This window comes from Saimiri boliviensis, chromosome 9, assembly GCF_048565385.1.
Source record: "Saimiri boliviensis isolate mSaiBol1 chromosome 9, mSaiBol1.pri, whole genome shotgun sequence".
In the NCBI taxonomy this organism is placed as follows: Eukaryota; Metazoa; Chordata; class Mammalia; order Primates; family Cebidae; genus Saimiri; species Saimiri boliviensis.
Window position 1 is genome coordinate 37,157,814 of NC_133457.1, and position 25,106 is coordinate 37,182,919.

The 25,106-nt window shown below is 37.4% G+C and overlaps 1 protein-coding gene across 3 annotated transcripts in view; it reads right to left on the reverse strand.

Moving 5' to 3' along the window:
• The window catches only part of ZNF385D (zinc finger protein 385D), a 912,123-nt gene that overhangs the window by 140,732 nt on the left and 746,285 nt on the right, over positions 1–25,106 (reverse strand). For all 3 annotated transcript variants that reach the window (XM_010335636.3, XM_003924917.2, XM_074405719.1), the window contains one exon: positions 15,354–15,464. In XM_010335636.3, coding sequence (XP_010333938.2) covers positions 15,354–15,464 — 111 coding nt within the window. The remainder of the gene's footprint in view (positions 1–15,353; positions 15,465–25,106) is intronic.

Below are 25,106 nucleotides of genomic sequence, written 5' to 3' on the forward strand. Positions count from 1 at the left end.
TAAAAAAGAGCTCCTAGTCACTTGTTTCAAATACAGTGACAACCTATAGGCTATCACCACACTCTCCAGAGCCAGCTCTTCACACAGGGGTGACCTGACAGCCCAACTAAAACTCATCACATTCTCAGATGTGTCTCTTCTTTCACACAATCTGAATGACCCTGTCAAAGGACAGCTTTTGAAGAAGAAGAAGGACCCAGTGGGAAGGCCGTGGTGCTCAGGCCAAAGCTCCAAATAATTTTGCGAGTCTTGGAGACGGACACAGGACACTCTCCTATGAGAGAGATATTTCAAAGCTGCTTGAAAATTTAATTTATAACTGTGTCCCTCAGAAGATCTTTTGGGATGTAGCAGCAGCAACATACTTAAAGAGGTTGATAGCTTTTAACAGATGCACTTTTGACAGGGACAGTTTGTCCCTGCATATTTTTAAAAGGTAAAGATTTACCAAGAGTGAATGCCTCAAATCTTAACAGAAATACACAATAAATACAAACACATTAAGCAGAGTACATCTTTTTAAATACATTTTTTTAGAAAGCAAAGGTATTTTCAAACTTTGATATTTCTTAAGAATTTAACATGCAAAGGGAAAACATAACTGCATAATTTTTTCTATAAAATAAAAATGATCTTTCAGTTTCATTCATTGCAGAGTTTATAATCCAATTGCCTGTGTGTCATATTTTATTTAAGTTTCGCATCACTGTGAGGTATGGCTAGTCATTTCAAATTAGGTGATTGTAGAATCTGTAACTTCAGTGAAGAGCCTGAAGAAACATGACCAACTAAGAAAAAGCAGCACTAGACTTCAAGTTGTAAATTCCTGATGCAGTGATTTTCCCACAGTTTCATTCTGCTTTCCTGGAGGCAGCTTTCAGGTTTGGGACTAAATGTACATCCCATATGCATAGATTTTTATTAACTTTTCTTTTAGGATATTTAGTAACATCCTCAGTCTAAATGTGAGAATGATAATGTCGATGTATTCTCATGGGCTTGTTTTAGGAACTCTTTAGAAAATTTGAATGGAGGCCCTCAAAATGGAATCCTAAACACTAGACCACCAAGGAGCATCAAAATGTATAATTTGAGACAAAATGTGCCACATAAAAACATAAGATAATAGATGCAATAATTCTCTTTTCCTTTATTAAATTCAAGCATGCTTATAAAGAAAATCTGGAAAATAAAGAAGTAAAAGAAGAGTTAAGTGACCCCAATACAACCACTATTAGTTTTTGCTTTTCCCCCAGCTAAACTGCATTTCCTTTAAACATCAACCCCTTGAATAATACTGATGTATTAAGATATACTAAGACATGTTTTAAGAAATTTTAGTTATCTAATTTGGTCACTAGAAGCCTAATTTGGCCAGTGGGAAGGAAGAAAATACTCCCAGCAACATCATCACTGTATTGACACTCCAGTAATGGACCTTAAGACTAAGAGGTATGAATTAAATTCAGACACACAGCTTCGTTTTACTACATTTCTATGTTCTAAACTGCAGAAAAATAATAATCTCTATAATATCATTAGAAAATATATCAATGTATTGGCAATGATCCCCCAAATACTCTTTTGGAGGGCTATCAGGTCTCCAAGCAATGTTATGCTCTCATGAGATTTCTTCCCTTCTGATTTGTCAAACAGTTCCCCAACATAATGAATGCTTGACAGTCCTGAAGCATTAAGGACATGTTGTTACTGTATTATAGTTCAGTACTATGCATTTCTGTTTACACTTTTGACGTGTTTATGCTTGAATTGTTGAGTATGTCTGAATATGAGTAATGTCATTTAAGAGGACTCATGATTTCTTACGGGTGAGCTCTAGCTGCTGAATGGCTTTCCATAGTAGCTCTAACTAGTTCCATGAGGAAAGAAACCTTCAGGTCTTCTCTCTTAGGACAGCCTGACTAGTAGATCTTCCCCTATGCCATTGTTGTAGCAACCACTGAAACTTCAGAATGGACTTGCTGCCCTCCTTTGACCAGATGAGGCACAAACATTAGAGAAGGGAACACTGTCCTTAGCCAGCTAATGAGCACATGGCCTTGTACAAATCTATACTCTCTACATCTCAGCTTTTGCATGTGAAATTAGCAGTACGTCTCTTCTACCTCTAATGTTTTATGAAATTCTATTGTTAGGAAGTTAACTGTAGTAACACTTAGATACTACAATCTTATATATCCTTAGTTTGGAACTTGAGATCTTATTTCCCATTCTATAGTGAATCATTGAGTATTCATTCTCTACTTCACTTAATAAGCTTACATCTTCTTGGCCCAGCTGTAGTCTTCCAAAGGCACATCAGTAATTTGCCTAGGTCACCTGGTAATTTATGCTTATTTTAAGATGCTGATAAAATAATTGAACAAATTACAACCCTTTAGTCTTGAATTGGAAGGTTTCTGCATAACCCCATGTATGTTTCATATGTATGTCAAGAAGAGATTTGTCAGGAAAAAACCTACACCAGGAAAAGGTAATCCGATTAAAAATGCAAGCAGTATAATTTATGACATTTTAAAATTTATCTGCAGGGCCAAAAATAAGAACTGTACCCAAGGGAAACAGATATGGCAAAATACCAAATGACACAGTTTATGATAGGAAGGGTTGAAAAAGTAAATAAAAATTTAGAGGGAAAGGAAATTGAATTTTCATGATTCAAACATGAAAAAAAAACTACCAGCTATTATTCTCATTGGAAGGGGAAGAAGCTTTGAAATGTAAAAATGTTCATAAGGCAAAACTACTTTCCTATGTGATAAAGGATTCAATCAAGCATACAACTGAATTACAATGTTATTTTTCTAGAAAGATTCTAGGTTTAAAAATGGAAACAGACAGATTCCAGATTTACCTGGAAAGAACAAAAGGGTTGTTGCATTGGACTTAGCCTTTTCTTGAGTTTAAAATGATCTAATATGATGTGTATATTTTGATTTTGGTTTTTCTTTAAATAGAGCTAATTTTCTTATATACAGATCAATTGATAAATCCAATCAATCTTGGCATTTTGTGTCTAAGTATTTTGTAAAATTAGTACTTAGGGACATGGCTGGTCAATAAGTAAACAAATTTAACATTTCCAATACATAAGTTTCTTTTACTGACATAATAATGATACAAAGACATTTTTAAAATTTCTAAGAGTTTCTACTCTTGTATTTCAATTCTGCAATCATTATTGGTTTATAAAACGTGGTTAGAAGGTTGCTATGTCATTTATAAATTTAACATTATATCTTCCTATTGAAAAATAAACTACAGTGTTTAAAATGTGCACTGAATAGTGAATGATATTCAAGGCTCAAAACAACAGAAAGTGTAAGGCCAGTTAATTCATATGTGTCTAGCTTATATAGACCAAATCTGATATGGTCATGAAATTCAGTTCCAACCTAATCAAACATTCAAATAAAATGAGGTATCGGTGGTAGACAGAATAATGGCCTCCTAATGCTGTTTAAATGGTAATCCCAGGAAAATACTAATATGTTACATTATATGACAAAGGGGGATTAGGTTAGCAGATGAAAATAAAAGTTGTTACATCAGTTGACTTCAAAATAAGGAAATTATCCTGAATTACCCAGGTGGACCCTTTGTGATCACAAGGGTCTGTAAATATGGAAGAGGGAGGCAGAAGAGTGAGACAATGATGAGGGGTGAGAGGACTGAATCGGCTCTTGCTGTTTTTGAAGATGGAATGGGGTCACAAGCTGAAAAATGCAGGCAGCCTCTAGAAGCTGAAAAAGGCAAGAAACTGGATTCTCCCCCAGAGTCTGCAGAAAGAACATGACCCCGTAGAAAGAACATAACCCTTCAGACACCCTGACTTTATCCTAGTGAGACCCATTTCAGACTTCTCACCTTCAGAACTGTAAAGTAATACAGATATACCTCAGAAATAGTGCAATTTGGTTCCAGATGACCCCGGGAAAGCAACGATCGCAATAATGTGCGTCGCAAATTTTCTCATTTCCCAATGCATATAAAAGTTGTTTACACCATACTTTATTAAATGTGCAGTAACATTATGTCTAAGAATACAATGTACATATCTTAATTTTAAAATACGCTATTGCTGAAAAATACTAACAATAACATGAATCTTCAGCAAGACAATCTTTTTGCTGGTGGAGGGTCTTGCCTCAGTGTAGATAGCTATTGGCTGATCATACTGGTGGTGGTTTTAGGTTGAGGTAGCTGTGGGAATTTCTTAAAATAAGACGACAATGAACTTTGTTGCATCAGGAATTCCTCTTTTCACAAAAGAATTCTCTGTAGTCTAAAATGCTGTTTGATAGCATTTTATCTACTCCAGAATTTCTTTCAGAATTGGAGTCAATCCTCTCAAAGCCTGCACTAGTCTGTCAATTAGATTTATATAATATTCTAAATGCTTTGTCACTTCAACAGTGTTCACAGCATCTGTACCAGCAGCAGATTCCATCTTAAGGAATGACTTCTTTTGCTCATTGAAAAGAAGCAACTCATCCATGAAAGGAGATTATCATGAGATTATCTTGAGATTGTGTCAATTCAATAATATCTTCAGACAGTTCTCTTGCTGTTTCCACAATATCTAGTTATTTCTTTCACTGAGTTTTGAAACCCTCAAAATCCTCCATGAGGGGTGGAATCAACTTCTTCTAAATTCTTGTTAATGTGACTGTTTGGATTTCCTCCCATGAATTAAAAATGCTCTTAATGGCATCTAGAACAGTGAGATTTTTCCCAGAAAATTTTCAATTTATTTGGCCAACATCATCAGAGGAATCACTATCTATGGCAGCTATAGTCTTAAAAATGTATTTCTTAAACAATAAGAGTGGGAAGTCAAAATTACTTCTTTATCCATGGGCTGCACAGTGAATGTGGTGTAGGCAGGCATAAAAACAACATTAATCTTGCTGAACATCTCCATCAGAGCTCTTGGGTGATAAGGTACATTGTCAATGAACAGTAATATTCTGAAAGACATCTCTCTGAGCAATAAATCTCAAGAGTGGGCTTAAAATACTCAGTAAAGCACAATGTAAACAGATGTACTGTCATCCAGGCTTTGTTGTTGCATTTGTAGAACACAGGCAGACTTGATATAGTGTGATTCTTAAGGGCTCTAAGATTTTTGGAATAGTCAATGAGCACTGGCTTCAGTTTAGACACTAACTTGATTAGCTCCTAACAAGAGAGTAAGCCTGTTCATTGAATCTTTTTATTTTTTTATTGCATTTTAGGTTTTGGGGTACCTGTGAAGAACATGCAAGATTGTTGCATAGGTACACACATGGCAGTGTGGTTTGCTGCCTTCCGTCCCCTTGCCTGTATCTGTCGTTTCTCCCCATGCTATCCCTTCCCACCTCCCCAACCCCTGTCCCTCCCCCATTTCCCCCCAATGGACCCCAGTGTGTAGTGCTCCCCCCCTGTGTCCATGTGTTCTCATTGTTCAACACCTGCCTATGAGTGAGAATATGCAGTGTTTGATTTTCTGCTCTTGTGTCAGTTTGCTGAGAATGATGGTTTCCAGGTTCATCCATGTCCCTACAAAGGACGTGAACTCATCGTTTTTGATGGCTGCGTAATATTCCATGGTGTATATGTACCACATTTTCCCTATCCAGTCTATCATCGTTGGGCATTTGGGTTGGTTCCAGGTCTTTGCTATTGTAAACAGTGCTGCTATGAACATTCGTGTGCATGTGTCCTTATAGTAGAATGATTTATAATCCTTTGGATATATACCCAGTAATGGGATTGCTGGGTCAAATGGGATTTCTATTTTTAGGTCCTTGAGGAATCGCCACACTCTCTTCCACAATGGTTGAATTAATTTACGTTCCCACCAACAGTGTAAAAGAGTTCCTATTTCTCCACATCCTCTCCAGCATATGTTGTTTCCTGATTTTTTAATGATCGCCATTCTAACTGGTGTGAGATGGTATCTCAATGTGGTTTTGATTTGCATTTCTCTGATGACCAGTGATGATGAGCATTTTTTCATATGTTTGTTGGCCTCCTGTATGTCTTCTTTTGTAAAGTATCTGTTCATATCCTTCGCCCATTTTTGAATGGGCTTGTTTTTTTCTTGTAGATCTGTTTTAGTTCATTGTAGATTCTGGATATCAGCCCCTTGTTAGATGGGTAGACTGCAAAAATTTTTTCCCATTCTGTTGGTTGATGATTCACTCTACTGACTGTTTCTTTTGCCGTGCAGAAACTGTGGAGTTTGATTAGGTCCCATTTGTCTATTTTGGCTTTTGTTGCCATTGCTTTTGGCATTTTGGTCATGAAGTCCTTGCCTACACCTATGTCCTGAATGGTTTTGCCTAGATTTTCTTCTAGGGTTTTTATGGTGTTAGGTCTAATGTTTAAGTCTTTAATCCATCTGGAGTTAATTTCAGTGTAAGGTGTCAGGAAGGGGTCCTGTTTATGCTTTCTGCACGTGGCTAGCCAGTTTTCCCAACACCATTTATTAAACAGGGAATCCTTTCCCCATTGCTTGTTTTTGTCAGGTTTGTCAAAGATCAGATGGTTGTGGGTATGTTGTAATTCCTCTGAGGCCTCTGTTCTGTTCCATTGGTCTATATCTCTGTTTTGGTACCAGTACCATGCTGTTTTGATTACTGTAGACTTGTAGTATAATTTGAAGTCCGGTAGCGTGATGCCTCCTGCTTTGTTCTTTTTGCTTAGAATTGACTTGACTATGCAGGCTCTCTTTTGGTTCCATATGAAGTTTAAGGTGTTTCTTTCCAGTTCTGTGAAGAAGGTCATTGGTAGCTTGATGGGAATAGCGTTGAATCTGTAAATTACTTTGGGTAGTATGGCCATTTTCACGATGTTGATTCTTCCTAACCATGAACATGGAATGTTTCTCCATCTGTTTGTGTCCTCTCTTATTTCGTTGAGCAATGGCTTGTAGTTCTCCTTGAAGAGGTCCTTTACGTTCCTTGTTAGTTGTATTCATAGGTATTTTATTCTCTTTGTAGCAATTGTGAATGGCAGTTCATTCTTGATTTGGCTCTCTTTAAGTCTGTTACTGGTGTATAGGAATGCTTGTGATTTTTGCACTTTGATTTTGTATCCTGAGACTTTGCTGAAGTTGTTTATCAGTTTCAGGAGATTTTGGGCTGAGATGATGGGGTCTTCAAGATATACAATCATGTCATCTGCAAATAGAGACAATTTTATTTCCTCCTTTGAATACCCTTTATTTCTTTTTCTTGCCTGATTGCTCTGGCTAGAACTTCCAGTACTATATTGAATAGGAGTGGTGAGAGAGGGCATCCTTGTCTAGTGCCAGATTTCAAAGGGAATGCTTCCAGGTTTTGCCCATTCAGTATGATATTGGCTGTTGGTTTGTCGTAAATAGCTTTTATTGTTTTGAGATACGTTCCATCAATACCTAGTTTATTGAGGGTTTTTAGCATAAAGTGCTGTTGAATTTTGTCAAAGGCCTTCTCTGCATCAATTGAGATAATCATGTGGTTCTTGTCTTTGGTTCTGTTTATGTGGTGAATTACATTTATGGACTTGCATATGTTGAACCAGCCTTGCATCCCCGGGATGAATCCTACTTATCATGGTGGATGAGCTTTTTGATATGCTGTTGCAATCAGTTTGCCAGTATTTTATTGAAGATTTTTGCATCTATGTTCATCATGGATATTGGCCTGAAATTTTCTTTTCTTGTTGAGTCTCTGCCGGGTTTTGGTATCAGGATGATGTTTGTCTCGTAAAATGATTTGGGAAGGATTCCCTCTTTTTGGATTGTCTGGAATAGTTTCAGAAGGAATGGTATCAGCTCCTCTTTGTATGTCTGGTAGAATTCAGCTGTGAACCCATCTGGACCTGGGCTTTTTTTGGGTGGTAGGCTCTTTATTGCTGCCTCGACTTCAGACCATGTTATTGGTCTATTCAGGGTTTCTGCCTCTTCCGTGTTTAGGCTTGGGAGGATGCAGGTGTCCAGGAATTTATCCATTTCTTCCAGGTTTACTAGTTTATGTGCATAGAGTTGTTTGTAATAATCTCTGATGATGGTTTGGATTTCTGTGGAATCTGTGGTGATATCCCCTTTATCATTTTTTGTTGTTTCAATTGGTTATTCTCTCTTTTCTTTTTAATTAATCTGGCTAGTGGTCTATTTTGTTGATCTTTTCGAAAAACCAGCTCCTGGATTTATTGATTTTTTGAAGAGTTTTTTGTGTCTCTATTTCCTTCAGTTCTGCTCTGATCTTAGTTATTTCCTGTCTTCTGCTAGGTTTTGAGTTTTTTTGATCTTGCTCCTCTAGCTCTTTCAATTTTGATGATAGGGTGTCAATTTTAGATCTCTCCTTTCTTCTCATGTGGGCACTCCTTGCTATATATTTTCCTCTAGAGACTGCTTTAAATGTGTCCCAGAGATTCTGGTATGTTGTGTCTTCGTTCTCACTGGTTTCGAAGAACATCTTTATTTCTGCCTTCATTGCATTGTTTATCCAGTCAACATTCAAGAGCAAGTTGCTCAGTTTCCATGAAGCCATGTGGTTCTGAGTTAGTTTCTGCATTCTGAGTTCTAACTCGATTGCACTGTGGTCTGAGAGACTGTTTGTTATGATTTCTGTTCTTTGGCATTTGCTGAGGAGTGATTTATTGCCAATTATGTGGTCAATTATAGAGTAGGTGTGATGTGGTGCTGAGAAGAATGTATATTTTGTGGATTTGGGGTGGAGAGTTCTGTAAATGTCTATTAGGTTTGCTTGTTCCAGGTCTGAGTTCAGGTCCTGGATATCCTTGTTGATTTTCTGTCTGGTTGATCTGTCTAATATTGACAATGGGGTGTTAAAGTCTCCCACTATTATTGTGTGGGAGTCTAAGTCTCTTTGTAAGTCCTTAAGAACTTGCCTTATGTATCTGGGTGCTCCTGTATTGGGTGCATATAAATTTAGGATCGTTAGCTCTTCTTGTTGCAGTGATCCTTTTACCATTATGTAATGTCCTTCTTTGTCTCTTTTGATCTTTGTTGCTTTAAAGTCTATTTTATCAGATATGAGAATTGCAACTCCTGCTTTTTTTTTTTTTGCTCTCTATTTGCTTGGTAGATCTTCCTCCATCCCTTTATTTTGAGCCTTTGTGTATCCTTGCATGTAAGATGGGTTTCCTGGATACAGCACACTGATGGGTTTTGGCTTTTTATCCAATTTGCCAGTCTGTGTCTTTTGATTGGGGCATTTAGTCCATTAACATTTAGGGATAGTATTGTTATGTGTGAATTTGATGCTGTCATTTTGATGCTACCTGGCTGTTTTGTTGGTTAGTTGATGCAGATTCTTGATTGTGTTGATGCTCTTTTACCATTTGGTGTGTTTTTGGAGTGGCTGGTACTGGTTGTTTCTTTATATGTGTAGAGCCTCTTTCAGGAGTTCTTGTAGAGCAGGTTTGGTAGTGATGAAATCTCTGAGTGCTTGCTTGTTCACAAAGGATTTTATTTTTCCTTCACTTATGAAGCTTAGTTTGGCTGGATAGGAAATTCTGGGTTGAAAGTTCTTTTCTTTAAGGATGTTGAATATTGGCCTCCAATCTCTTCTGGCTTGTAGGGTTTCTGCTGAGAGATCTGCTGTGAGTCTAATGGGTTTCCCTTTGTGGGTAACCCGACCTTTCTCTCTGGCTGCCCTTAGCATTTTCTCTTTCATTTCAGCCCTGGTGAATCTGACGATTATGTGCCTTGGGGTTGCTCTTCTTGAGGAATATCTTTGTGGTGTTCTCTGTATTTCCTGTATTTGAATATTGGTCTGCCTTGCTAGGTTGGGGAAATTTTCCTGGATAATATCCTGAAGAGTATTTTCCAGCTTGGATTCATTCTCTTCATCACATTCAGGTACACCTATCAGACGTAGATTAGGTCTTTTCACATAGTCCCACATTTCTTGAAGATTTTGTTCATTCCTTTTTGTGCTTTTTTCTCTGTTCTTGCTTTCTCTTTTTATTTCATTGAGTTGATCTTCGACCTCTGATATCCTTTCTTCTGCTTGGTCAATTCGGCTGTTGAAGCTTGTGCATGCTTCACGAAGTTCTCGTGTTGTATTTTTCAGCTCCATCAATTCACTTATATTCCTCTCTATGCTGTCCATTCTTGTTAGCATGTTGTCCAATCTTTTTTCAAGGTTCCTGGTTTCTTTGTGTTGGGTTAGAACATGTTCTTTTAGCTCATTGTAGTTTCTTACTACCCACCTTCTGAAGTCTGATTCTGTCATTTCATCACCCTCCTTCTCCATCCGGTCTGGTTCCCTTGCTGGTGAGGAGTTGTGATCCCTTTTAGGAGGAGAGGTGTTCTGGTTTCGGGAGTTTTCATCCTTTTTGCGCTTGTTTCTTCCCATTTTTGTGGGTTTATCCACCTGTTGTCTTTGTAGTTGCTGTCTCTCAGATTGGGTCTCTGAGTGAACTTCTAGTTCATGGATGCCGAAGTTACTTCTTCTTTTTTTTTTTTTTTAAGCTTTCCTTCTAACTGTCTGGCCCCTCTGCTGTAGGACTGCTGAGGTCCTCTCCGGGCCCTGCTTGCCTGGGGGTCACCTGCAGCAGCTGCAGAACAGTAAGGGTTGCTGCCAGTTTCCTCTTCCGCTATCTTTGTCCCAGAAGGATGCTCGCCAACTGTCAGTCCATTCTCTCCTTTATGAGGCGAGTCTTTGGATCTATGGGGGTCAGGGAGCTACTTGTGGAGACAGTCTATCTTTTATTGGGTCTTAAGTCCTGAGCTGTGAGCTCCGTTGTTCATTCAGAGCTGCTGGGCAGGTACGTTTAGGTCTGCTGCAGCTGAACTCATAAAGTCCTTTTTGTTCCCAAGTGCTCTGTCCAGGGGAGTTGGGGCTTTATGAGTTTCCGTTGCGCTACTGCCTTTTTTGATTTTTCTTTCAGGTCTGACCCACCCAGATAGCAGCACGCCTAGCCACTGTCTGCCTGCAGAGGCTTTGCTGAGCTGCTGTGGGCTCCGCCCAGCTGCCCTGCGCTCTTCCCTGCAGTCCTGTTTATATGGGCATAGTTAGAACTGTCTCGGCAAAGGTGGCCCCTACTCTGTTATGGCGGACTCTCTCTGTTGTGGCAGGTTGCCTCGGCAATGGCGGGTTGCCTCGGTGACGGCGGCCCGCCTCTGTAGTGGTGGAGAGTCTCAGTAATGGTGGACACCCCACCCCCACCGAGCCGGACCGTCCCAGGTTCAGCTGTGCTTGGTTTAAAGGGCTCAACCCAGAGGGTTTCCAATTACTGTTTTTGTTTTCGTTGTTGTTAGGGGTGGGGGCTGGGACCAACGGAGCCTGATCACCTGGCTCCCTGACTCAGAGTCTTTTCTTTTAAGTTGAAGGACCCCGCATTCCAGTCGCCTGTTGAAAAGGCGCCGGGATCTCCCGTGCTTCGACTCACGGAGTCGGCTCGAACCGCGGCGCCGGCTCCTGGCGGATTTTTTGCCTAGGAATCTCCTGGCCTGACTTGCTATTTCAGATGAATGGGCAACTCTGCCATCTCAGGGCTCTGCTCGCCAGCTAAGAGGGCTCCCAGACCAGTGGCTTTTGTACGGAGAACCGCAGCAACAGGGAGTGGTCACAGCAGCTGCGCGGGCCGAATCAGCCCCGCGGGGGCCAAAACAGCCGCAACGGCCAGGACTGCGGCGCTGGCGACCCCTCTGCCTGGGTATCTCCTGGTCTGTGGGCAGTAAGAGTTCGTCTGGAAATGTGGCGTCCACTCACCCTCTGCGCTTTCACTGGGAGCTGAAGTCCTGAGCTGTTCTTAGGCGGCCATCTTCCCAGCATTCTCTGTTCTTTGAATCTTTAAAGTCAGGCATTGACTTCCTCTCCAGCTGGCAAAGTCCTAGATAGCATCATCTTTCGATAGAATGCTCTTTGGTTTACACTGAAAATCTATTGTGTAGTGTAGCCTGTAGCTACCTGTATCAATGGCCTTAGCTGGATCTTCTGGATCACTTGCTGCAGCTCCTACATCTACACATGCAGCTTCACCGTGTACGTTTATCTTACGGAGAAGACTTCTTTCCTTAAACCTCATGAACCAGCCGCTCCCAGCTTCAGACATTTTTGCTCACCTTTGTCAGCCTTCACAGACTTGAAGAGAATAGGGCCTTCCTCTGGATTAGGCTCCGATTTAAGAAAATGGTGTGGCTGATTTGATTTTCTATCCAAACCACTGGAACTTTCTCCATATCAAACATAAGGCTCTTTTGCTTTCATATCGTTCATGTGTTTACTAGAGTAGCACATCTAATTTCCTTCAAGAACTTTTCTTTTACAGTTACAGCTTAGCTAACCATTTGGCACAAAAGGCCTAGCTTTCAGCCTAACTCTTCTTTTGGCATGCCTTCCTCACTAAGCTTAATCATTTTTGGCTTTTGATGTAAATCGAAAGATGTGCGACTCTTCCTTTCACTTGAACACATGCAGGCCATTGTAGGGTTTTAAATTGGCCCAATTTCAGTGTTGTGTCTCAGGAAATAGAAAGGTCCAAAGAGAGGGCGGGAGATTGGGGAACATGTAGATGGTGGAGCAATCAGAGCACATACCACATTCATTGATTACATTTACTATCTTATGTGGGTGGAATTCACAGTGCCTCCAAATAATCAGTAGTAACATCAAAGGTCACAAATCACCATAGCAGATATAGTAATAATAGAAATGTTTTTATATTTAAAGAAGAGCCACAATGTAATGCAAAGACACAAAGCCAGTTGAGATATGCCTGCATATTTGTGTTGCTTTAGGCCACTAAGTTTGTGGTAATTTATTATAGCAGCAATAGAAGATTAACACAGTAATCATCTGGTCAAGACTGCAGTTGTTTAATTATGACCCAAAGCGATTAGTCCACATCTCCAAATACCTTGGCCATGTTTCTTTTACAACATGCCAGACCTGAAAGCAAAGTTGTGAGAATGAAAAGCCAGTTGTCCCTAATAAATATGTAGTGATGCCCATTCTACTTTGAAACTTCAGTAACAAAATAAATTGCTACTCTCTCACCAAGGAAATGAAATAAGATTACATTTTTGAGAAGTATGTTCATATTCCATATGTTATATCAATTTATAATAATTACATATAAAAATGTGTGTTTTCTAAAGTATATTTGACAATATTTCTAAAGTGTCCAATCAGGAATTTGACATCAATCTACATAATTAGAAACACTCCCAAAATAGAACCACTGCCTGGAAATGGTAAGCAACTCATCACCAGGAATAATCAACAAAAAGATCTTGCACTTGTGACAGATGAAATTCTTGCACTTAGTAGGAGATGAAGTTCAATGACCTTGAAGTTTCTTTCTTATGCCTAGTTTAACAGAAGTGTTCTTAATGCAGAGAATATGGACAGTGAAGTCATAGGCAGGAGGAGATATTTTAAGTAGTCTCATTAAATATAAGAAGCTGACAACATGGCTCCTAGGAGACTTATATCATTATCTGATCAGTTTCAAAGTGAAAAATAAATACAATTTAGGAAAAGAGGAACCAAAAATAAGCCACTTAAAATAATAATTATAAAACTATGTAATTGTTTGCTGAGTGTTTAAAAATGATCAAAGTTGAAGCTATTGAGTTTAGAACTTTTAGTTATGTATTAAGAGGACTCTACAACAGCTTGAAGAGATTTATCTTAGTTATCACTGGAGAATACTTTATTTTTAATAAATTAAGAAATTCTGTGGTAAATTTCTATAACTCAAATCAAGGTGCTCAACATTAAACAAAAATTTCTTCTCATAAAATGTTGTATGTTTGGTATATTCTTTTTGGTTTTGGGCAGCAAATACCACCTAAGTGCTGCTATGGTGTAATTATTTGCATACCGGGAAAATTCATATGTTGTATATGAATGGTAGTAGCAGGTGCAACCTTTTGGGAGATGATTTAAATCGTAAGGGCAAAGCCCTTGTGAATGGGATTGGTACCCTTATAAAATAGCTTCAAGGAAGCTCCTTTATCCCTTCCACTATGTGAAAATACAGTGAAACTGTGCCATCTGTGAACCAGAAAGCAGGCCCTTACCAGACAGTGAATTTGTCAGCACCTTGATCTTGCACTTCTCAGCCTCTGGAATTCTGAGAAATAAATTTCCGTTGTTTATAATCTACTCACTTTATGGTATTTTGTTTTAGCTGGCCAAATAGACTAGGGTGTTATGCAGGCAATCCATTCTTCTCTTTTTTAAGTCAATGGATATTATAAAATTACCTGATGTTTGCATTAGTAAGTATGGGTTCTTAAGATAAAAGCAGAATAGATGAAATGTTCTCCTTAAAGAAGAAATAAACTATTTTTTTATGCCTCATCTATTTCCTATACTTGATTATCTTGTATCCTATCCTTATCAGAGCATCTAAGAGAACTACTTGACTGGAGAGGTTAACTGGAAGGCATAACATTCTCCAAAATTCAGATCAGTTTGATCATCTCCACATAGTCTATCAGGTTAGCACAAGAAAATGGTAGCTTGGAAGACTCCATTTTGATAGGTTGGAGCCTTCTGTTTGCCTACAGTATGAATGCTGTCCAATTCCTATTCCTTCTAAACTAAGGTTGCTTTTCTCTTCTGGAATTCTCAGGATTATCTCCACATCAGAGCAGGTTTGGCGGGGAAGAGAAGACATACTTTTTTTTTTTTTTTTTTCTATTGGCCACAGGTCAAAATTAGTATCACTGTGATGGATCCAGAGTCCACCCTGGTCTTTAGAAATGGATGTGAATAACTCCCTGAATAACTTGTGAAGTACCAGTCAGGTCCACAAATGTTTTCTTCCTGCATGTTCTACACTGAAGAATATTTGGGGGCTTGAGTAGTTTTAGGTCTGTAGGACCCCCTGTTAAAATACCAATACCCCTAAGACACTTTCAGTGTCTAGCATAAATATAATTAAGGACATAGCAGTAACATGGAATTTGAAGCCTCCATTCCAGCCAAAAAGTTTATAAACTCAAAATCTTGGTCTTAAAATATATTTTGGTCCTGTCTTTTGAGTGTAACCTATTAAAAGTTGCATTGGTCCTAAATTTTGCTGTTTCTAAAGGCAAAGTGTATTAACTACATGTACCATTCCCAAAAGACTAAAAAAAAAAAAAAAAAAAAAAAAAAACACATTAAACTGCATGTGTATAAGCTCGTATAATGCAAATTTTCTGTAGGAAACCACCAACATAACATAATCTCCAAAATTAAAGCACATAATGAGTTACATGTTATTTTTGAATTTTGACATGCTCAGTTACTGGAGAAAATGTTTAAGAAATCTTTTTCTCCTGTAAGATTAGAACCCCAAAAAGTATTCTTTAAGTGAATTCTAAATGATAAACTTACATCAGAATTAAATCTCAACTGGCAAATGTTGCATGATATAATTTGCTTTCTTCGATGGGGAAGAGGAACCCCAAATGTGTGGTTTATTACAGCTTTCTGAATCGGGTCCATCTGTAATGAGAAAAAAGAAATACAACAAATAGAAATAAACCTTGTCAGTTCCATTGGAATTTTGCCCATTTCATTAAAGAACCAATCTGTACAGCTTCAATCTATTGCTCACATTATAAAGAACCTTTATGTTCTAAGAAACAACATTTTTACTTTCTTGGAAAATAGATAACATTAAGCCTAAAGCTCAGTATGATAAGGAAATGATAAATGTACCTATTAGAGCCTGCATGCTAACCGTTTTTCTCATTTAAAAGCAACAATTGTCTCAGTTTAATAACTGTTAAATATAATTAAAGATTTATCAAAATTCAAGTTATTGCTAATGCCAGCAATCTAACACAGAAGTATCTCTATACCATTACCCCAAAGTGGACTTCAAAATAGACTGGTCAGCTGGGAAGCCATGAAAATGAATTACACACTATTATACAACATCAACCTTATGCTATGTTTGGTATCTTTTAGACTAAGAATATAATATACAAGTCCTGCTTTCCAATAATTGAAACATGGAGCTGTTATATAAGTCATTCAGCAATCACTTGTTGACAACCTACTATATAATGTTAACCTATGGACTTATTGGGGGATGCCAGAGATTTTGAGCCAGATATCAGTTAACTCTCTGCATTCTATTTCCAGGGCAGGACAACCAAAAACAAAAACATAGGATCAGCAATCCAGCTCTGATAAAGTTAAATGTTTCCTCACCAAGCTTTATCCTATGGTTGCTTTGGCTGGAGTGCAGTGACTAGATCATAGCTCACTGAGGGCTCAAATTCCTGGGCTTAAGCAGTCCTCCCACTTCAGCCTCCCAAGTAGCTGGGAGTACAGGCTTGAACCACCACGACCAGCCCTTAATCTTAATTCTTATGTAACTTCTTTTACTATCCATGTCCATTTATTAAAGTTGTGATGAAGCTTAAATGTGACAATACATGAAATTTACTTAGGATAGTCAGTCTGGGCACATTAAATAGATGCTATTATATGTTGTGTGTTGTAGCACATATGACGATCAAGGTTAATATCAGCCTCAAACTCCTTTACTCATTGGCACGTTTTCCATTTTTCACATGATGAGATACCAAGAGTCTTCATAATAGATTGAAATAGATCAGAAATTATTTGATACACACACAAGTGCTCAGAATCTGTCAGAAATGGTGCTTAACATTCAGCTCCGGTGACACATTATAGTTCATTAATTCCCCTAAATAAATCATTGATCAATTCCATCTCCTTTTGTGTTTCTCAAATGACTGGAATCACTTAATTCACAGCCTCTCTCCACTTGAAGGAAGGAGAAAGTTTCTGACTCCTCTGTATTCACAACTCCTCTAAGGTTGTCTAGATACTCTTAATATATGGTTCTGAATAATAACAATAACAATAAAAATAGTAGCAGCGTTTATTATAATGCTTTCCATAGGCTATGTCACTGGACTAGTTGATTTACATATTACATGATTGCAGTGATAAAGGAGAAGAACTCTTGGGTGTAATCATTTTCCTTTTTTACCTTCCCTTTAAAGTTACTGTCTGATATTAATGCTTGCCCAAATTCTAGATGAAGCTCAGCCTGTCTTCATTTTTCTGGCCACTTTTATGTATGATAGGTTGGGTGCGGTAGCTCACACCTGTAATCCCAGCACTTTGGGAGGCCGAGGCGGCAGATCACCTGAGGTCAGGAGTTGGAGACCTGCCTGGTCAACATGAAAATAAGATTAGCCAGGGATGGTGGCAGGTGCCAGAAATCCCAGCTACTGGGGAGGCTGAGGCAGGATAATCACTTGAACCCAGATTGCAGTTAGCTGAGATCATGCCACCCCATTCCAGCCTGGGTAACAGAGTGAGACTGTCAAAAAACAAATTATAGGATCACTTCTCTACTTTACAAGTGAATTCAACAATATTTTAATCTTAACTGATTTTATTCAGGTATGTATAATTTATGCAATAAACATCACCAGTATTAAGTGTACAAGTGAAATGTGACAAATGCATAGAGTGAGAATAAGTATCACACAGACCTTTTCCACTATCTGGACAAGTTCCCTCTTACCCCTCTGTGGTCATTCTCTGCTTCCTACTCTCAGACCCTGAAATCACTGGCCTGCTTTCTATGTATTTTTGCCATTTCATATAAATGGTATCATATAGTATGTGGTCATTTGTGTCTGGAATCTATCATTCAATACAGTGGTGCTCAGATCCACGTTGTTACATGTAACAGTAGCTTGCTCCTTTTTATTGCTCAGTAGTATTCCTCTGTAAGGATGCACTACATGTGTTTATCCATTGACTGAAAGCATTTCATTATTTTCAGTCAATTCTGCGATCAAGCAGTGCTGTTATATGGAGTAGGCAAGAGAAAAAGGGGTTCTTGGGTCAGATAAGATGTAGAAAATCGAGGTACTGCAACGTAGTATCATTCCTAAAATCAGTTAAGTGTATTAATCCAAACATGAAAAATTAATTTAAAATTACAGTATCTCTTTTCCTTAGCTTGGGCCTGCTGTAGAAGAGCAATATGAAGGACCACTGGACATAGTGCAGGATTCTTCTTTACATATACTGCCAAGTCTCTCACCCCAACTAAGCTTCTAAGCCTTCCTCAACCTTATTTCCCCAGAACCAAAATTAACAATGCACAGAGCTTGAAAAAGTCGGCAGCCACAAAAATGTGTGAATCTGAACTGCTTCAATAACCCTCATTCTTCTCTCTAGGATAATTCTTCTATGGCTTCCATTAAAACAACCCCAGAGAAAACTGAAGGGTAATTTTCCCTTCAGCCACCAGCTGACAAAAAATTAAAAGCAGAAAGAGATCATTGACTTATAGGTAGTTGCCTTACCATGTTCCGTTGGTGTATGTTCTGTGCACAAATGGAGTGCATTCTTATTAGGGGATAAGGTGAATTAATTATGCCTATAACCCATTAAGGAATATTCAAGTCCTCTTATAATGATACTTTGAAATAAAAATGAACTGTATATGTATATCAAAGATGCTCTCCTTAAATATATACTGCTGATTTTTATCATATTTTGGTGATCAGGGCATTATTATTATTACCATTTTTTTTTCCTTTAGTAACACGGGGGAAGCAGTGACCACATTCAATCCAAATCTGTAAAGAAGGTATTTTTTTGGACTAATTACTTCATGCAAATGTAATACAGTCTTTATATTAAGCTATTTTGTTTGAATTGAATGATGTTCTGATCATTGTGGCTATAAAATCAAATTTCAAAATGCAAAGTGGTATATCCTTCTACAGAGACAATTTTATTTCCCAGAATACTTAAAAAATACTTAACTGAATTACCTTGTAAAGATGGATTTCACAAACCATAGATACACCATCAAAAGTAATTATCTTTCATCCTTTTAAACATCTAGTACAAGTTTTAACATCTTTATTAATAAAAATAAATCATATTCACACACACACGTATATATATATATATATATATATATATATATATATATATATAATGTTTTACAATGAGGAATTATGAAACAGCAAAATCTAAATAATCAGTTCTGTTATTAAATAGTTAATTTAAATAAGGCCATGGACTGAGTTTGAAATTGAATTTTAGCCTAGAGTTTGGGTAAGCCTATCAATAGGTAGTGTATCATTCTTCACTTTTGTTTGTTTGGAGTTATTGATTAACAGACTTAGAAAATTCTGGCTATGGATGATAGCACATGCTGTCTAACTAAAAGTAGCATCTATCAAATCCGGGGACACACACAGCTACTTTGATCATTTTGCCGAAACTTATGGTTTACTATTATAATCAAATATTTTATATAAAAAGAAAAGTCATGTATGTTGTTTTTCTCTCCAGAAACCAACAGGTCTGATCTGTCAAAACAGTAACATCTTATTTTGTGTATGCATATTATTATCAAGAATTTTTATTTACAAAATCTGTCTCAAGCAATGCCTTGAGTAGTAGTACAAGAAAAAAAGAGGTTCTTGGGTCAGACAAGATGTAGAAAATCAAGGTACTACAGTGTAGACATTAACAGCACACAATATAGAATATTCAAATTTCTGAGATATACAAGAAAAATAGGTTTTAAATGCACAATTTCTAAGTATAACCAAAGTTTTTGCTGGTTTGTTGCTTTTAAAAAAAAATTTAGCATCATTATTCAATGGGTACATTTTAGAAAATAGTGATCTCAGAAAGAAAATTATTTTAAAAATATAAGTAAAATGTAAAGTTTTCAGTACAATAGTAGACACCAAACGAATAATGTAATACATAGAAACTTCATATATAATTCACCGAACCAGGGCAGCCACTGAATTACAAACAAAAAGAAATGGTGAAATCTGCATTTTAGTATATATTTATTCGATGTCTAAACTGTGATATTTTGAAAGCCAGAATTTTCTAAATCTATTAATCAACAACTCCAAACAAACAAAAGTGAAGAATGATACACTACCTATTGATATGCTTACCCAAACTCTAGGCTAAAATTCAATTTCAGACTCAGCCCATGGCCTTATTTAAAGCCAAATGAGTATGTTTTTCTTCATTTCAGGCTGAAGAACCTTTGCATTTCTATCTAAGGCTAGGTTTTCCCTCCCCTCCCCTCTGGGGATTCTGCTAAACTGATTTTAAATGAGCATACAGGGGACATGCTTCAAGTACAAGCAGCCTTAGCTCAAGGTTCTCTTCTCGAGGACTGCTGTTGTATTTTCACAGAGGATGAAACTTAACCCTGAGTTTGCAGTTCCTGCTCTAAGAGATCTCTTCTCTCTCTCTTTCTATTATTACTGTGGCTTTCCATTTTTAAGTCAAAGAATAATAACGCAAAATGTCAGGAAGTTTAGAAGTCCAGAAATAAAAAGGTTGTGTTTTTCAGCTGGTATTTATATGTAATAATGTCCGGTAACAGTAACTTTAAAGGTTACACTTACAGGCACTTTCTGGGTGTTGGATGGTCGTAGAATTTTTATTCTAAGTTATTAAGGAGCTTTTATGGTACTTTGTCCAATTTAACATAACTGGTAAGTGGGAAATTTGCCAACAAACACAAGCCTCTCACCATACCTCTGTGAGTCTCTCAGATACTATAATCAAGCTTTGTAATATTAATCATATTCAAATGCGAACATTTGTGACTCTCCAGCATGAAGTGACACTGAGTGGAGATCCTGGTATATTTATTACATCAACTTTGAATTAGTAAAATGTTTTTATATTATTCATATTCATGCATTAAAAAACACTCATATAAAAGTTGCTTGAAATCCCACTCCCACAAAAATTTTACCATTTGAGAAATTCCATTTTTGTCCTTTAACTTTTTAAATGGATGTATAACTTACAAAAAGTACATATATTTTAAGTGTATCCTTTGCAGATTAAAAAATATATATGCACACCCTCATGTCTACACCATCCCAATAAAGAGATGGAACGTTTTCAGCAGTCACATCTCTCAGTTGTGCACTTGCCAAGTCAATTATGAGATGTCACCAGAGATGATTTGTACCTGCTTTTGCAGGTCATAAGAACATAATTACACAGTATGCATTCTTTTGTGTCTGGCTTCTTTCATTCCTCATTATGTCTGTATTTTGATCACTTTTGTTGCTGTATAGTATTCTATATAACTAAAAGTAGCATCTGTCAAGTTGGGACATATACATGGCCACTTTGATCATTTTGCTGAAACTTATGATTTACTATTATAAACTGAATATTTTATATAAAAAGAAAGTCATGTATGTTGCTCTTCTCTCCAGAAACCAACATGTCTGATCTCTCAAAACAGTAACATCTTATTTTGTGTATGCATATTATTGTCAAGAATTTTTTTTTTTTTTTTACAAAATCTGTCTCAAGCAATGCCGATATGTATAGTAGTCAAGAAAGAAAGGGGTTCTTGGGTCAGACAAGATGTAGAAACTGTTGAAGAGTTGGGTTGCTGTCCCTGTTAATCTATTATGAATAAGCTAAAAACAATTCTAGGCATGTAATTGTTGGATATAGTAGTCATTTATCTGACATATCTAGGAATTAAATTTCTAGGTTATAGAATATTTATAAGATAAACTTTAATAGATGCTGCCAAAGAGTTTTTCAAGTTGGCTGTTACAGTACTGCGATGTGATACTGACACTAACCATCCAGAATTGGTGTAGACTCCACCATTAAACGGCATAGTCCCCAACAAGACTCTACTTCAAACACCAGTCACAAGTTTGAGGGTCCACAAGCCACCTGCATTTGTGACAAAGTGGCTACAAATTTAGGGGCTCCTCTGCCCCCAGCGGGTTTGATAACTTACTAGAATGACTTACGTTGCTCAAAAATAGCACTAAACTTTTTATTGTAAAGGACACGATGCAGAAGCAGCTCAAAGAAGAGACACATGGGGCTAGAACTAGGAGGATCCTGAATCAGAGCTTCCACGTCTTCTCCCCATGCAATCATGATGCATCTCCCTCCCTACACCTTTCAAACCAAAGAAACTCACCCAGGCCTTACTGTCCATAGTTTTTGTTTGTTTGTTTGTTTGTTTTGGTATGTTTGTGGATTTCATTATCTAGGCATGATTGACTAAATTGCAAGGCACATGAACTCGATCACCAGCATCCGTCTACTCCTCAGAGGTTGGAACGACATTACTGGGCTCAAAGCCCTAATCCTTTAATTTTATGCTTAGTCTTTCTGGCAACTGGGCCCCATCCTGACTCACTTCATTAATATAAACTCAAATGTGATACAAGAGTTCCAGATACTCCTATCACTTGGGAAATTTCCAAGTTTTACAGGTTACCTAGCTGGAACTGAGGACCAAGATAAGGCCAAAGTTTTTATAATACAGTATTTGTGCACCCTGGTACTTTTGATGCATAATTTTACAAAGTTGTAAGCATAACATGGAAATGGTATTTATTTTGCTTTTCATTTAACAAGATATCCAAAGGATACTTTTACTTAACTACAGTTTTCATATTTACCAATTCAATGGTGGCATACAATTTCCTTAAGTGATTGTACTGTTAGGGTTCAGAATGGAATACCTCAAAGTATGGTCCCTTGACATGCTGGGTACTTTAAAGTGAAGGATATAGGAAGACCTCAGATCATATCGTTTTGTCTGATCAGATTTCTACACAGTGGTCTCTTCTTTATCAAACCTCCATATAAAAATAGAGTTTTCCCTGGGTCATTGGATTTCATTTCTGATGAATACTGTTTTAGGTAAAATTTTGATTAAATAAATGCTATACTTTTCTTGTTAACCAGTATTTTGTCATAGGAATGTCAGCTCTGACCCTTATGAGTGAGAAAAGGTATCACAACTTTCCACCCCTGCACAGCAGAAAACCTGAAAAGAGTAGGAACGTGGCTCAAAGGTTCTTTCTAGGGAAAGATAAATAAATTCAACTATATAAAGCTTTAAATTAGAAGAAAACAGTAATAGCTAACTGAAAGTGGGTCAAATCAATCTCCTAAATCAGGTAAAGCCCAAATTTGATGATTTGATCGAAAGTATAACATGTATAAGTTACATAAATACATTAAGGGAACAGCCCATTTTTTTTAATATGCCAAGCTCCCTTTTACCTTTAAGTCATTTGTGCTTCCTCTAACTTGAAAACTCTCTTCCCCATATTTTTAAGTCCATTGTCCCCTGGCTAATGTCTACCCAGCTTTCAGGACTCAATTATGATGTCTCTTTTTGCTGAACTCTCATCTGACCTTCAACTAGGCTAAGTCTTCCCAGGCATAGAAGTACAACACTCCACACCATCTGACAATGTCTCTTGACTTTTTGTCTCTCCCAAAAGAGTAAAGTCAAGGCAGGGTTGGGTCTCGTTATTCTTTGTACCTAGCAATTAGCAGAGTGGCTCATACTTATCACGGGCTCAGTGCCTGTCTGTTGAATTGCTAAGTTGAACAACATGGAAGCCCAGTATCTAAACAATATCAGCGTTGGTATGATTTTAACAATAGCAGTGGGAAAACCTGGATTCAACAACAAAAGCTTAGGCTTAAAAAGGTACACAGAGCTTAATAGAAGCAAAGGTATATGGGAGAATAAGGATTTCATGATCTAATACAGAAACAGAATGCCAACTCTTGAGTGAACTTTACAGCTGCAAACCACCAAGCGTAATTTGCATATATTCTATTGTCATCCAAACAAGGGAGCAATTAGTATATCATGTTCTCATTTATATTTAATAAATATAATTTATTATATTTTATATTAATTATATTTAATAAATATATTTAATAAATATAAATGAGAGAACACCAGACTATTTTTGCACCAGGACATCTTTGACAAAGGCTACCACCCACAGTGTTCCCTTGAGCAACTGAGGAGGAGCTGATTTTGTTCAGAAAATCAATGCTTGGACTTAAATAAGCAAAGGCATTTATATGACCTTCAAGCATTCAGGACATGTAATTTAAGAAACAATGCATTGTTGGTGATTTCTGCCATGGCTATTTCCCTAATGTTCTATGGTCGCTTAAAAAAGCTCACAGTAAAGGATGGATGAGCTTAAGGGCATCTTCAGGCTTTATTTCTCCTAGAATCATTTATGTGTTCATGCAAATTACATTTAACCAATATATTATGATTCTGTTGTGAAATGCCCACAGACACTTGTACTTTGATATTTTTTGTTTTTTTTGAGACCGTCTCACTCTGTCACCCAGGCTGGAGTGCAGTGGTGTGACCGCAGCTCACTGCAACCGCCATCTCCTGGGTTCAAGTAATTCTCCTTCCTCAGCCTCCTGAGTAGGTGGGACTACAGGTGTGCACTACCATGCACAGCTAATTTTTGTATTTTTAATAGAGATGGGTTTTCACCATATTGGCCAGGGTGGTCTCGAACTCCTGACCTTGTGATCCACCCACCTCAGCCTCCCAAAGTGCTGGAATTATGGGCGTGAGCCACTGCGTCCAGCCCGAACTCCGTGATTTTTAAATGGAAGTATGTAATTGTTACCAGCACAATTTGTTAGTTAAGCCCTGGGCACAATTTTAGAACTCATCTATGTTTGATATCTCCAGTGGGTGGAGACCGTGTTTCACCAATGCTCATATACCCAGTGATCCTTACTCCTTTACCTGGAACCCAGAGAGCACTCAATACATAGTTAAACTTTATTGAAATATCTCACTTTATAAATGAGAAAAGATACAGTGAGAGAAAAAAACAAGTCTGAGAAAAAAAGAGAAGAGTGATTTTATTTCAATGAGATTTATTTTTCTGTAAGTTTTTTTCTAAACAAAGAATATTTTTAATTTTTAATTGATACATAATATACATATTTATGGGATAAAAATGTGATATTTTGATACCTTTATACAGTGTCTAATCAAATCATGGTAATTAGCATATTCATCACCTCTAACATTTACCAGTTCTTTGTGTTGGGAACATTCACTATCTTCTTTTTTAGCTATTTGAAGATATGGAGTAAGTTCTTATTCTATGTCTTCAATAAAGTGCTAAAGAACACTAGAACTTATTCTTCCTATCTAGCTGTATACTTTTGTATCTGTTAACCAATATCTCCTTCTCCTCCCTTCCCTCTAGACTTCCCAGCATCATCTAGTTATCACTATTCTATTGT